Below are 13650 nucleotides of genomic sequence, written 5' to 3' on the forward strand. Positions count from 1 at the left end.
CATGAGCCCACAAGTCAGAGCTGGATCTGACCTGAAAGCCCTGAGGACTCGAGGACTAGTTCTCATGGTACCAGAAGGCACTATGCAAGCTTCCAAAGAAAGAAATCAACCAGTAGTCCTACCCAGCTATGACACCTATGAACCACAATGATGACCAGCATGGCACAATAACCCTAAGGTTCCAGTAGTGGCATGCATATCTTTGCGGTAATCAACAGTTCTAATTGGACTTGAGGCCCTCTCAACAGGAAGAAAAGCATACCTGGTACTGGAAATCTTACATAGAGTTTTATAATACATGTTGAGTAAACTTTTATAGATGATATGAGGTAGGGGGTCAAATTTATTCTTTTATACAGGAATATTCAGTCATTAAAAACCATTTTTTCTCCATTGAATTAGCTCATCACCCTTGTCTGTGGCTGTATCTTTATTGTGGAGCTTCCTAACTTTTGCTCTGCCTTGTGGTAAACTGGTCTTTATTGCATGAACTTTTCCTGGGAAGACATGAATAGACATCTACTCAGCTCAGATAAGACACCCAAGACAGACCAAGAGAATAGTTCTACCTAAGTGTAGCTTAAAGAGCCAATCAGTTTATTGCGCTTACTTGCAGGAGCAGGGCCAAGGGGTGACTTACAGGTGTCCCCAAGCAACTGCATCAGCAGATAATCTCACTCCAGTGTGTGTGACAACATCTCCAAGGCTGCAATGATGGAGCCCTTCTTCCCCTTTTGTTCATTTTCTGGTGCCTATATATGATAGACCCTCCTAAAACCACAAGCTGTTGTGGCAGAATTACATACCTCTGAGGGGGTGGTGTAGGCATGAGTGTCGGGAAGCTCAGTTGAGTCTAATGACCCACCCTGCCTCTCTTTCTATGAGGGAATGCCAAGAGGCCCAGTCTGAGGGTTGCTTGAGTGTGATCACGCTGCTCTGATGGAAATGGCAGCAAGCTCAAGGATGGCTCTCTACAGCCATCTTTCTCTTTTATTGGAGGACAAGGAATGTATCTTGTTCATTGAAAATGGCAAATACACACACACACACACACACACACACACACACACACACACACACATGAAAAGGACTGCAGTAGTTCCTGACAGTAGCCGTCCATGTCTTTCCTTCTTTGGTCTCTTCAAGGGATCATTTGTGTGGTTCTTGGTACATAGTTAGAAATAAGTTTTGCTAAGTGTGAGTGTAAGAGGGTGTGGATCTCCTAACTCTGATTGCATGGGAGATACAGGGAAATGTTCAGGGATCCCTAAACTAAAGGTCTGGAAATACTAGACTGACCCCAATAGCCATGCTGCCGTCAGGGAGGGGCCTCCAAATTATTCCTCCTTCCTGAAAGCCAATGACAGATACGCTTCTCCTTAAAGGGAGCCTAAACACTAAGGACAACCCTGAGCGTTTGGGATTCTAGCACCCCGTTTTAATTTTCAGCTCTCCAAGAGTCCATTTATTTAACCACTCACACAGCAGCAACGCTTTAACATGTGGATCTGACCTCAGTTTCTGAAAATTGAATTTTGTTCTTATCTGCCTAAAAACAGAAATACTTTTCTCAGGCAGCAACAGCCACCACTGTAGAGGCAAAGCAACAATGCCGGCGTTTCTGCCTCCGGAGAGCCCCCCTCCCTTTCTTTTTCTAGCATGCTGAACAGGGCACTCTCACATGCTCTCCGAAAGAGAGCAGGAGGCTGCAGATAAAGGCCCCTTCATCCCACGCAGCCCTTTCCAAAGGGTTTCGGTGTCTTTTTGTGACATTCCAGAATCTGCCCTCTGTGTGAAATTTCGTACGTGCACCCAATGAACCTTAGATGTGTGTTACAGGGTACACATGATGACTCTTGTTACATTGCTCTTTCCAGCTTTGGAGCAGTATTCACGGGGTAGGCCCCACAGTTAAGTGTTTCAAGTGACAGCCTCAGACTTCGGAGCCAGCTCTCCCACCACTTGGCCAAATCACCTCCCTACAAATAATCGGGTATGGGACTCCTTAAACACATTTTCTTCCTGGACTTCTAGGGATTGTGGCCTTTTCCTAACCCTCTATTAGCTGGAATACAGGGAGGCTTTATTCATTTATGTATGTATGTATGTATGTATGTATGTATGTATGTATGTATGTATGTATGTATTATGTATGTATGTATTTCACAGAGCCAGAGATAAGCCTCTCCCATGCTGGCGAAGTGTTCTACTCCCACTCCAACTCCAAGTCCTATCTAGTATTTAAAAGAAGTCAGACTTCATTGTTAAGATCATGTTCTCAGTAAAACAGAAGTGAAAGCACGAATGCTCTCCCGGACCCCCAAATCCTTAGTCCCTCCCGCTTTCCCACCATAGAGTGGTTCATTTGTTACAGCTGATAAACGTACTCAAACACAAGGCGCGTCTTTACCACCCACACACTCCATAGTGCACACGGAGGCTCATCCTTGCTGTTCACACTCTATGGCTTTGGACTAATCTATAATGACGTGTACCACAGAGGAGTATCGTTGCCGGAGACAACAAATCCTGTTCCCCGGTGGGGTACATTTTAAAGGATGATAAAAGGGGAAAGGGGGCCCGACGTGGTGGTACACTATTGTAATCTCACCACTTTGGGAGACAGAGGCAGAATGATCAGGAGTTAGAGGCCAACTTAGGCCACATGTCCCAAAAAGGGCGGGGGGGGGGGGGGGGGGGAGAAGAGAGGAGGAAGAAGAGAGAGAGATAGACAGACAGGGACAGAGACAGAACTCCCAGAGTCTAGACTCAACTCTAGGTGGTGCGCCCCAAGTGAAGTTCAGCCTCTCCTGGCTGGCGCATCTCTCCTAGCTCGCCCTGGAACCGGTTCCTCCCCCTTTTGTTTAAGTGTCAAGCGAATGGGTTTCCTGTTGACTCCGGGAGATTGTGAAAGGGCAGGAAGAGGCCAGGCCTCCTCGTCTCTCTCTCTCTCCTCGCCATCCCCCTTTATTTATTTTGTGCACGTCTGTTTGGGTTCTGGGGGTGTTTCCAGCTTATGCTGCTGGAGGGCGGCCTCAGCAGCCCGTAACCCCTCCCCGAGGAGGCGAGGCCGGCCGGGAGCCCGCCCGGATCCCAGGCTGGACCTCGGTGGGGCGGAGAAGGGGACAGGACGGGAAGCGAGCGGAGAGAGCCAGCCGAGGAGCTGCAGGCCGCCGGTGCGTGCCCAGGAGGCGGGGAGCTCGGCCCGGCCCGCGCCCCAGCTCCGCGCGCTGCAGGTGGAACCGTCCTTCCCCGCCGAGCGCGCTGGCGAGGGGCACCCGCTGCCCGCAGCTCGCCCGCCGTCCCCGGGCTGCGCGGTGGCGCCTCGCCCATGGCTGAGGGCCGGCGGCGGGAGGACGAGGAGGAAGAGCTGCGAGAGCGCCGGGAGCTTGGGGGACCGCGCCGCGCCCGGGGCCGCGCGCTCCCGGGCCACTCGGCTGCAGGTGAGACGCGTGGGGCCGAGGGGACCAGGGCCACACGGGGGTGGGGGACGCCGAGGACCCAGCTGTCCGTGGCCACTCACGCCGTGGCCCGCGCGGCGGCAGTTCTCGCTGCAGCCTGGAGGGACTGACACCTTTGACTCGTGGAGGCGAGAGGGCGGGACAGTAGTGGCCATGCCATCCTTAGTCTCCTTTTCGGGCTGAGCCCGAGAGAATTCAGATTGGTCTCTTTACCTGCTAGTGGCCTTGGAGCTGAAAACTCCAAAATTTCCGTGCAAACTAAATGCAAGGCTGCTGGCTTGGAACTTGTGGCTGGGTGATAACTTATCTGTGGGTGAGTCATAGGCCAGAACTCCCTACGTCTGGCTCTCTCGGTGGACAATGACCCCTCCCTATGGTTTCTCCTGCGCCACCTCAACCTGGTCAGACCACGTGCTCAAGTCTTGTTTCGGCAGCGGGTGAACTTCGGACCTCTGGTGCCTTCCTTCCCTCCCCCGCGCACCCATTTTCTTCTTGAGAGTAATTCGTTGAAACTACCCTCCCCGTGGTAGTGCCCAATGTAGTTGGACTGGGGATCATTTGGAGCCTTTATGATCTTGTTTTGGGGCACACAAAAGCTGCACGGATCAAGTAGCTTGGCGGATTATGTTTAAGATTAAATCTAGATCCACACTCCTCCGTTTTGTTTTTTGTTTTTTCTTTCCAATCTAACCTAATGGGCAGGATATTATTGGGCCTTTGCTTCCAGCTGGTTAACCACGGTTATCAGCAACTGGAGGAAAGAATTAGCCTAGAGGCAGATGCAGAGAGGTGAAGGATTTGGGAAGATCCAAGTGGATTCCATTCACCAGGTGGGAATCTCCTTAGAAAGTAAACGTGGGGGAGCTTTTCTCTGTGACCACCAGGAGAAAGTTGGGTCTGTGCAAATGGAGGGCAGAAAATGGGATACCAGGGGAAAAAGAAAGTTCATCAGAGCAGGATACTCTCAGTAGAAGTCCTGGAACCTTAAAAATAACTTCCTATGCCCGTTACTGCGCCTTTTCTTCAGAGTAAAGACACTTGACTGTCACCATGAACACCAACTGGTAATCACTAGTAGTTTCGTTCAGTGTATCCCTAAGTGAAATAACACGAAATTGTTGAGTAAATGATTCGAGAGTACCATGGAAAAAGTTCGCAAAGATGTACCTCCACTGCTTTATGGATTTAAGAAGTGTGGGCTCTTCTGGATTCCTGGTACCTGTCAGCAAAGCTTCACTTTACAAAGGACTGCACTGTGGAGGCTATTGGAATGTAAACTAGATATGACCCAGCTCTATGTCCAATATTTCCTCAGTGTGGTTTTTTCCTAAGGCATTTTTGTAGCTCTTCACTAGTTCCATACTGTCTGAAGGCTGCCAGGGCCTAGTTAGGTTCTGTGATCATAGTTTGCCAAGACCTGGCGGTGTGTAGTTTCTGCATTTAGAAAGAGGTGTTTTCAGCTTTCTCATCTTCAATATGGCCTTTCTTCACAGAGGGGTGAGAGGACAGCAATTCCATAAGTAGGTCAAGAGGGTCAAACTTACAATTCTAGGTTTTATTGTCTTGGGGAAAGATTATTTAAGCGTTGACATGCTTTATAGGTGGTGCTTCTCCCGCCAAGTTTATCGGCGTGTTTTCAAACACTTCGCATTCCTTACCAAGCTTGGGCATTAACTCCGGTACTTGACTGGTGCCCCTTCCAGTGAGAGTGAGCTGACAGAGGCCGGAGGTGCCCTGTTTCTTCCTTATCCTAGTTCATTCTGCCTGTGCTCAGGGTTCCTGCCTTCTTCCCTCACGTTGAAGGTTTGTTTTTCTCCTTCTCTTTAATCTCATATAACCTGATGCATGCCATAACCCCAGGCTTGGAGACTTTCTCACCCTGGTAACTTACATGTGGTTATATAAACGTATCTATTTTTGCAATATACTTACAACACATTATAAAGTGAACACTATTCTAACTTAGGCAAGAGTAAGAAAAAGAATATCAATTCCTTAGAATCATGCTTCTATCCCTCCCAGACATTCTTTCTGGATAGTTAACCATTAAAACCTTTTTCAGTGTGTGTGTGTGTGTATCTCTAGGGATTGAATCCAAGCCATTGTGTGTGCTAGGCAAGTGCTCTACTACTTAATATTAAAAAGAAAACAAAAAACCTTTTTAAATAAATGTTTCCTACTTTGTCTTTAAAATTTTACCACACAAATCCTATACAATATTAAGTTTATAACCTGGCTTAGGTAGAATCATCCTGAATATAGTTTTTCCAAGGTCGTGCCCAGTCTGGCCTCAAACTAAGGATCCATCTGCCTCAGCCTTCTAAGTGCTAGAATTATAGGTATATGATACCAGATCATGTTTTTTAAAATTTTATTTTATTTTGTGTTTCTTTGATGACAGGTATAAGGTATCTTTAGAAAACAAAAGTGATTTTAGGAATCACTATTTCATCTTACACATAGGATGTTAACTGATTTGGCTCCTACCTTCTTCATAAAATATATCTAAGTTTTCTTGGATTTTTTTTTGTTGTCTGTTTGTGGAGGCAGAGAACATGCTAGAGACTGAACCCAGGGCCTTACCTATGCTAACATGGCTTTTATCAACCCTATTTTTTTAATTTATTGTTTAAAGTTCCAAGATATTACCTAGGGCACCAAATAGACTATTTCCTCCTGTTTTGATTTTTGTTTATGTATGTATTTATGTATGTATGTATGTTTGTTTGTTTGTTTATTTATTTATTTATTTATTTATTTATTTTTGAGCTGAGGACCGAACCCAGGGCCTTGCACTGAGCTAAATCCCCAACCCTATTATTATTTTATTATTATTATTACTACTACTATTGCTATAGTCTATTACCCCCCCACCCATTACTTCTTTGTGATTCTGGCCTTCTCCTAGTGGTGAAGAGAACCACACAGAAAAAGTTATAACATACGAGGAGTGAGAGAGGGGGATTAAAAGAGAGAGAAAACAATAGAAGGAAGGGAAGTCGGAAGAAGAAAAAGCCAACTGAAATTTTGCAGACATGGAGAAGCTACCTAGCTGACATTAATTTATGAGCGGGGACAGGGGAGCAGAGAGGATTACCATGCACCAATGCTCGTGGACACTACGCTGTTCTTGACCTGATACCATGTGAGATCTTCACTGTTGATGGTGTGATATGAAATCCTTAATTGCCTCACTTGACAGTTTTGGTGTAAAAGCCAGGCACATTTTAATTCCTGGAGCATCTTACTGACCCATTAAATGTCAGTCTCAAGCAGGGAAGACAACTATGAGTGTGTGAATCAAGTGATTCTCAAACTTTTCCTTTGTGTATCAAAACTGCCTTCTAGGGCTTGTTCAGTCACAGACTGCTAACTGTCCTCTCAGGTCTCTGATCTCCACTGGTTGGGGGATAACTTGCTGGAACTGTTCCCTCCTCCTACCATGTGGGTCTCAGGGAGCAAACCCAGGTCAGCTATCACCTTTATTCACTGGACCATCTCACAGGCCGGGATTGGAGCCTGTTCTCAATGTGCTCCCAGAGATTTTTATGCTCCTGGTTCCACCAGAAAGGTTCTTTTGAACAGAGCAATTGAAAAAAAAAAAAATGAGATTAACACAAAGAGATCCACAGACTAGCACACAAGCTTATTTTTCACTGTGGGGTTCTTGGCAGCTTAAAGGAGTCCGTGGTTGACTGATGTGGGCCAGCCTACATAGTCAACGGCATTCTCTGTTCTTGACTTTTTCTTTCTTGCCATTGGTCAGCAATTCTTCATCTGGCTGCACAGCTGACTCTGGTGTGTTGGTGTTGCCATGCCACACTGGTTAGTGCCGGTGAAGTGGACCACGTGGAGGGCACGGCGAAGTGAAAGCTGGGGTGCCCAGTTCTTTCCAGGTTTCCTGAGGCTGCCTTAGCTTTTAATATGGAAAGTTCTCGGGAAACTCCCAAGTATTAGGTGCATCAGGATGTAGATGCGACCTCAGCAAAGCTAAGGTTGGACTGCTTCTTCTGATCTTGGAGGAAGAGGGAGGAGAAGGGAGGATGAAGTTGGCTGATGCTTCCATCAGAGTGAGCATCGTGGCTTTTTTTTTTCAGTCAATGTTGTTTGTAAGGTTGATAATGTCACAGGTTACTATAGGTTTTTATTGTCATTGTGTAGAATGAGTCTTCTTAAATATTTTTTTTTCACTTAACACCCTTTTTGGACCAGAAAATTTTTGTATATCCCTGGATGTGTAAACCTATAAAAACACTGATAAGAAATCATAAAGAATTTTTATGTTGAAACATATACTTTGATATACATGTGATTTTTCCACTTATTAAAGAGAAAAGCAGATTTGCATGCTAATCAGCTGGATCTGGTTTTTTATGTTTGAAATCTTGGCTGAAATGTTAGTCTGCTGGATGTCAGAATGTCTCCAGTGTTTTTCCGAGTTGGTGGGTATTATAATTTTACAGTTGTCAGTACTGAGGATGCTGCTCATAGAAGCACATGGTCCAGAATGCCTGAGGTCATGTTAAGAACACACAGTCCAGAATGATTGAAGTCATGTTGAGCACTGTTTCACAGATTGTTGGAAATTCTGTTCCATCCCAAGATGAAATTCATTTAATGATTTTGATTGGTTGGTTGGTTGGTTGGGTTTTTCTGTTTTTTTGTTTTTGTTTTTGTTTTTGTTTTTGTTTCCAAGACGGATTCTCTGTGTAGCCTTGGCTGTCCTGGAACTCACTCTGTAGACCAGGCTGGCCTTGAACTCAGAGATCCACCTGTTGCTGCCTCCCAAGTACTGGGATTAGAGGCGTGCGCCACCACCGCCCCGCTCCATTGAGTGATTTTTTTTAAAGTGAAACAAGCCAGTATCTCAAATAACAACTTTAAAAATCAAACATTCCAACACAATTTAAATCAAATATATAGTGATTTGATACATGCTGAAGAGTGGTTCTAAGAAATTGTCTTTACTTTCCATAATTAATTCATGTTATGTCTATAAAGCAGAAACTTCTTATATACAGTTTTTTAAAAAACACTGTAATTTATAACATAAAGTAGTCTCAAATCTGAGCCAAGGTGTTTCAGGAAGCGGTTGTTGGTGTTGATTGGTGTGGTGATGTGTGGTGCAGGCTCTGGTTGGTGTGATGACATGTTCGGTGTAGACTCTGTGTGTGTGTGTGTGTGTGTGTGTGTGTGTGTGTGTGTGTCTGTGTCTGTGTTATGTGCTCAGAACCAGGGCTGCAATGGAGCCAGTGCTGTAACACAGGCAAGAACTGTCAGAAACTGTTGAATATGCTGCACATTTGATTTTTAATTTATTTTTGGTCCTTGCACATTCAGAAACATTTTACTATTTCCAATGGTTTTGTTTTTGTTTTTGTTTTTTTGCAAAAATACATTCAGTTATGTGACCCCATATGCAAGGTCACACTTTAGAAGCTGTAGTAAATACATTATGGTTTTTGTCCATTCTTTTTTCTTTTTTTTTTTTAAGATTTATTTATTTATTTATTTATTTATTTATTTACACAGAAAAGGGTGCCAGATCTCATTACAAATGGTTGTGAGCCACTATGCGGTTGCTGGGAATTGAACTCAGGACCTCTGGAAGAGCAGTTAGTGCTCTTAACCTCTGAGCCATCTCTCCAGCCCCCTTGTCCATTCTTTTATTGGTTTTTGGAGTTTTTTTTTTAACTAAAAATAGTTTTTACTCCGACGCTTATCTGTTTATTTATTATTTTCTTTGTGGTCTCTTTGATGTCAACCTTTCTCATTTCAATGTAAACAACTATGTGATTTCTTTTCCTTTATAATTTTTCCACTTCCTCTTCCTGGTTAATAAATGTCATTCCTACAATAGAATCATGAGAGTATTTTCTTTGTAGTGTTTTATTGTGATACTCGTAGAACACAGCCAGACATGCTGTAAATAGTTATAGTTATTAGTGTCTACTTTGTGTCTGCTTCTCACTATTGCTGAAGTACCTGATACTTAATTCCATCCGGATTTCTGTTCCATTTGTGGATTAGCTGTGGGGTTTTTTTATTTGGTTGGTTGGTTGGTTGGTTGGTTGGTTGGCTTTTCAGGACAGGATTTTTCTGTGTAACAGCTCTGTCTGTCTTGAGGTCACTCTGTAGACCAGGCTGATCTTGAACTCACAGAGATCAGCCTGCCTCTGCCTCCCAAGTGCTGGGATTAAAGGCATGCGCCACCGATGCCTGGCTAGTTGTAGGTTTTTTATCGGCAGAAGAAGCATCAGGCACACGCAGTGTCATACTTTACAGTCAGATATGGCTGCTGTGAAATGCACGCTTGTAGATATAACCGTCTTGTTAAATAAGAAACACAGAGCCAATTGCAGAGTTAAAAGCCAAGAGGCCAGAGCAATAGCTGAGAGCTGAAAACCTTACCCTTCACTGCTGCTCTGTCTTTCCTCTCCGCAAGAGAGCTACTTCCTGTGTCCTGTCTTTTATATAGACTTTCTGCTCTGCCTTCTCATTGGTTGTAAACCCAGCCACATGACCTCCTCGTCACTGCCTGTCTGTACAGACCTCCAGGTCTTCTATGGTTGGTATTGAGATTAAGGGCGTGTGTCGCCATGCTGGCTATATCCTTGAACACACAGAGATCAGCCTAGCTCTGCCTCCCAAATGCTGGGAGTAAAGGTGTGCACCACCACCACCCAGCTTCTGCTATGGCTTGCTCTGACCCCAAGACAACTTTATTAATATACAAATAAATTTCACATTTCAGTACAAATAAAGTATCACCACACACGCTTCTCTTGGAAATACCTTAGTCCTACCAGATTCCCAAAGCCTGAGACTGGTTCTTCATCTTGGCATTCTGTAAGCAATCAGATGATGATGATGATGATGATGATGATGATGATGATTACTATGTGTGTATATGGATGCTTTGCCTGCATGTACCACGTGCCTTGTGCCCACAGAGGTCCGAAGAAGGTCTCAAGTTCTAGATGGTTGTAAGCCATTAATTATGTCGGGGCTGGGAATAAGACCCAGATCCTCTGCAAGAGCTACCAGTGCTCTTGACTGCGGAGCCAACTCTCTTGCCCCCACACGGATTATTTTAACATGGCCCAATACCAATGTTTAGGCTTCATTATTGTCACAAATTAAAAGTTTGTTCCTGTGACTAAATTTCAACACGTCAGAAGTTGACAGTCTCCTTCCTTCTCTCCTCAGTCCTGGAGCTCAGACCCAGGGCCTTGAGTTTGCCAGAGAAGCACCCTAAGGAAGCCAGTGCCTTAGGGAGGTATCTGTGCTACACACACACACACACACACACACACACACACACACACACACATACACATAAACACACATACACACACATACACATACATACACACACATACACACATACACACACATACATACATACACATACATATACACACATACACACACATACACACACACACATACACACACACATATGCACACACACACACAGCTTCACGCTCTCATTTGCTTCCTTTCAATTCCTCTTCTTTTTTCAAATTTATTTCTAAGCTAAAAGAGCTGACAGTTTTTTTCCACATTTCACAATACACATGAAAACTCACTCTTCCCTTTAATCTATATTTTTAATTGTGTCCATATAAGTATTTGCCTTTGCATATGTGCATCATGCACACTCCTGGGTGCCTGCAGAGGCCAGAAGTGGGTACTGGGTCTCCTGGCCCTGGAGTTACAGACTATTATAAGCTACCGTGTGGCTGTGGGGAAACTGAACCTGGGCCCTTTGCAAGAGAAGCAAGTCTTTTTCAGATACTTAAACAAAAATAGCAAAAGGCCGACATAAAATAAACACTAGTAACCTTATAAATATGTACATATCTTGCAGAGTCCTAGGAGTATCATAGTGCGGCATTACAGAGAAAACATTCTCCTGACCTTTAGGGGTAGTGTAAAGAGCATGGGGTCATGCTTTGCAGCCCACACTGGCCTCAGACTTGTGATTCTCCCGCATTCCCAGTCTCTAAAGTGCTGGCATTGCAGGTGTGCCAGCCCTATAATCACACCCGACTGGCACAACCTCTTTCTCACTAGGGTGTGTCCATCCATTCTTCTTTGTCTTCTTTGCCTCTTTGACCCATGTACTTCTGTAACTTTATCAGCTTGCCCCAATCTGGGGAGAGCATGAACATTCTGTTTTCAGGGAACATTTCAGCTTTGCATCCAATCCCACCTCATTTCGCTTGGGATCCTTCAGCAGCTTACAGCATCTTTCTGCGTCTTCAGGTTTACTTTAAGAGTTTGTGTTGTGGGTTGAGGGGTAATGCTGGGGTAGAGCCCTGGTGCCTTGCACATGCTGAGCAGGTGCTTTGCTGCTGGCCCAGACGGCTCCTATTGCCTTGTTTTCAAGTGCTGGCCTTACTGTGTTGCAAGATCCCACCTACCATACCGCATTTCCTTGCTGTGTCTCTAGGCTTCTTGTGGCTGTGGCAGCTCCCTCGATTTTCCTTGCTTTCGATGCCTTCGATGTGTCTCAACTGGCATTTGTCTGGTTTATTCTAAGGTTTGAGAGGCCACTTTCTTATTTGTTTGCTGTGTGAGAGAGTGCAGCTGTGGGTGTGCTGCAGTGGGCCTGTTCTCCCTCCCACCCTCGTTGAAGCCCAGGCAGGGCCTCTTGTGCCTGCTGCTGTGCTGTGCTGTGCACCAGGGTAGCTTGCCCAGGAGCTTCTGGGTAATTCCGCCTTCTGTCTTACTTTAGGAGTGCTAGGATTATATGATATTATAGATGTGTGCTCTCTCCTCTGGCTTTTTATACGGTTCTGGGCATTAAACTCGGGTCCTTACCCATTAAGCCATCTCCCCGGCCCCCCTGATGTTTTTCTAAAGACTGGACTGGGCACTAGGAAGACCACAGAGGTGAAGTGCCATCTTTATTCGGTATCATGGATGTATACTAGTCTTATTACTTAGTCTTGTTGATGCTGACTTTGGTGGCTGGCGTTGACAGTGACTATTGGTCTCTATACTTCAGCTTTCCTCCCTGAAACTTCTGTGGTGTATGAAGGGAAGGAAGTCACCATGCAAGTCACCCCAACAGAGTAAGAGGCCCTGATACACATTAAATAATAATTATTCTACACGAAAGACCTATTGTGATTTTTTTTTTAAGTGTCGTGTATTTCAGGCTGGAGTTCTGAGAATCAAACTCAGGGGCTTCCTGCCTGCTAGGTGAGCACTCTCCCAACCAAACAGCCTTCCCGCCCTGAGATGATTCTTTTCCACTCCCTCAGCATCTTCCGCTCTACAGAACAATGGGGTTTCCTTTGATCCCGGAGAATCTCAGTTGCGCCACCCTAAGTCTTTGTATGATTTCATTTCATAATTAAAAGAGAAAGATGTGAAATACTTATGTGGTTGAGGTGACCCTACAACTAAGACTCATTCACACTAGAGCGCTCTAGCAACAGGTACGATGACTAATATACATTCCTTTCCAGTTTCAGAGAGGAAGTCAGAGAGCAGGAGAGGATTTGGAAAAACACTAGGCTCTGGTGAATCAGAGAATGAGTTACTGTTTTATTGTGCACTAGGTATCAGGCAGTAGTCTAGTTGTTTTACATGTATTTTTTTTTTCATTCAGCCCTGGCAAGAGTCCTATGAAGTAGATATGACTCTTTCCTTCATTTTATGGACGAAGGGCCGAAACCCTGCAAAGGGTAGATGATCCACTGGAGGTCACACAGACAGTGACAGAATAGGACTGAGGTACAGACACTTGTCTACCCAGTGCTCGTTCATTACGCCATCTTGGTGACCGGAACACCTGTTGTTGCTGAGTATGGCAGCCATCGTTACCTATGAAACTGCTTCTAGCCTGCTAATGAGGTGCAAGTAAGTGTTGAGTGGGGTTTCTGAGAGTTTTGTTCTTTAAAGTGTTAACTTAGAGGCTGGAGAGATGATGGCTGAGCCGTTACGGGCAGTGACTTCCCTTCCATAGGATCTGGGTTTGACCCCCAGCACCCACGTGGGTCTAACAACTGTCTCTAACTCCAGTTCTAGGAGAGCTGATGTCCTCCTTTGGCCTCCAAGAGCACTGCATGTATGTGGTACACAGACACACATGTAGGCAAAACGCATCTGCATGTTTCAAAACAATCTTAAAGGCATTTTTTTCTATCCCCCCCCCCTTCCCCCTGCTTCTACA

The 13650-nt window shown here is 45.0% G+C and overlaps 1 protein-coding gene across 2 annotated transcripts in view; it reads left to right on the plus strand.

Moving 5' to 3' along the window:
- Positions 1–3272: 3272 nt before the first annotated feature.
- The window catches only part of Sh3d19 (SH3 domain containing 19), a 175007-nt gene continuing 164629 nt past the window's right edge, over positions 3273–13650 (plus strand). For both annotated transcript variants that reach the window (XM_036190048.1, XM_036190049.1), the window contains exon 1: positions 3273–3443. In XM_036190048.1, coding sequence (XP_036045941.1) covers positions 3332–3443 — 112 coding nt within the window. In that variant the 5' untranslated portion in view covers positions 3273–3331. The remainder of the gene's footprint in view (positions 3444–13650) is intronic.

Source organism: Onychomys torridus, chromosome 6, assembly GCF_903995425.1.
Source record: "Onychomys torridus chromosome 6, mOncTor1.1, whole genome shotgun sequence".
In the NCBI taxonomy this organism is placed as follows: domain Eukaryota; kingdom Metazoa; phylum Chordata; class Mammalia; order Rodentia; family Cricetidae; genus Onychomys; species Onychomys torridus.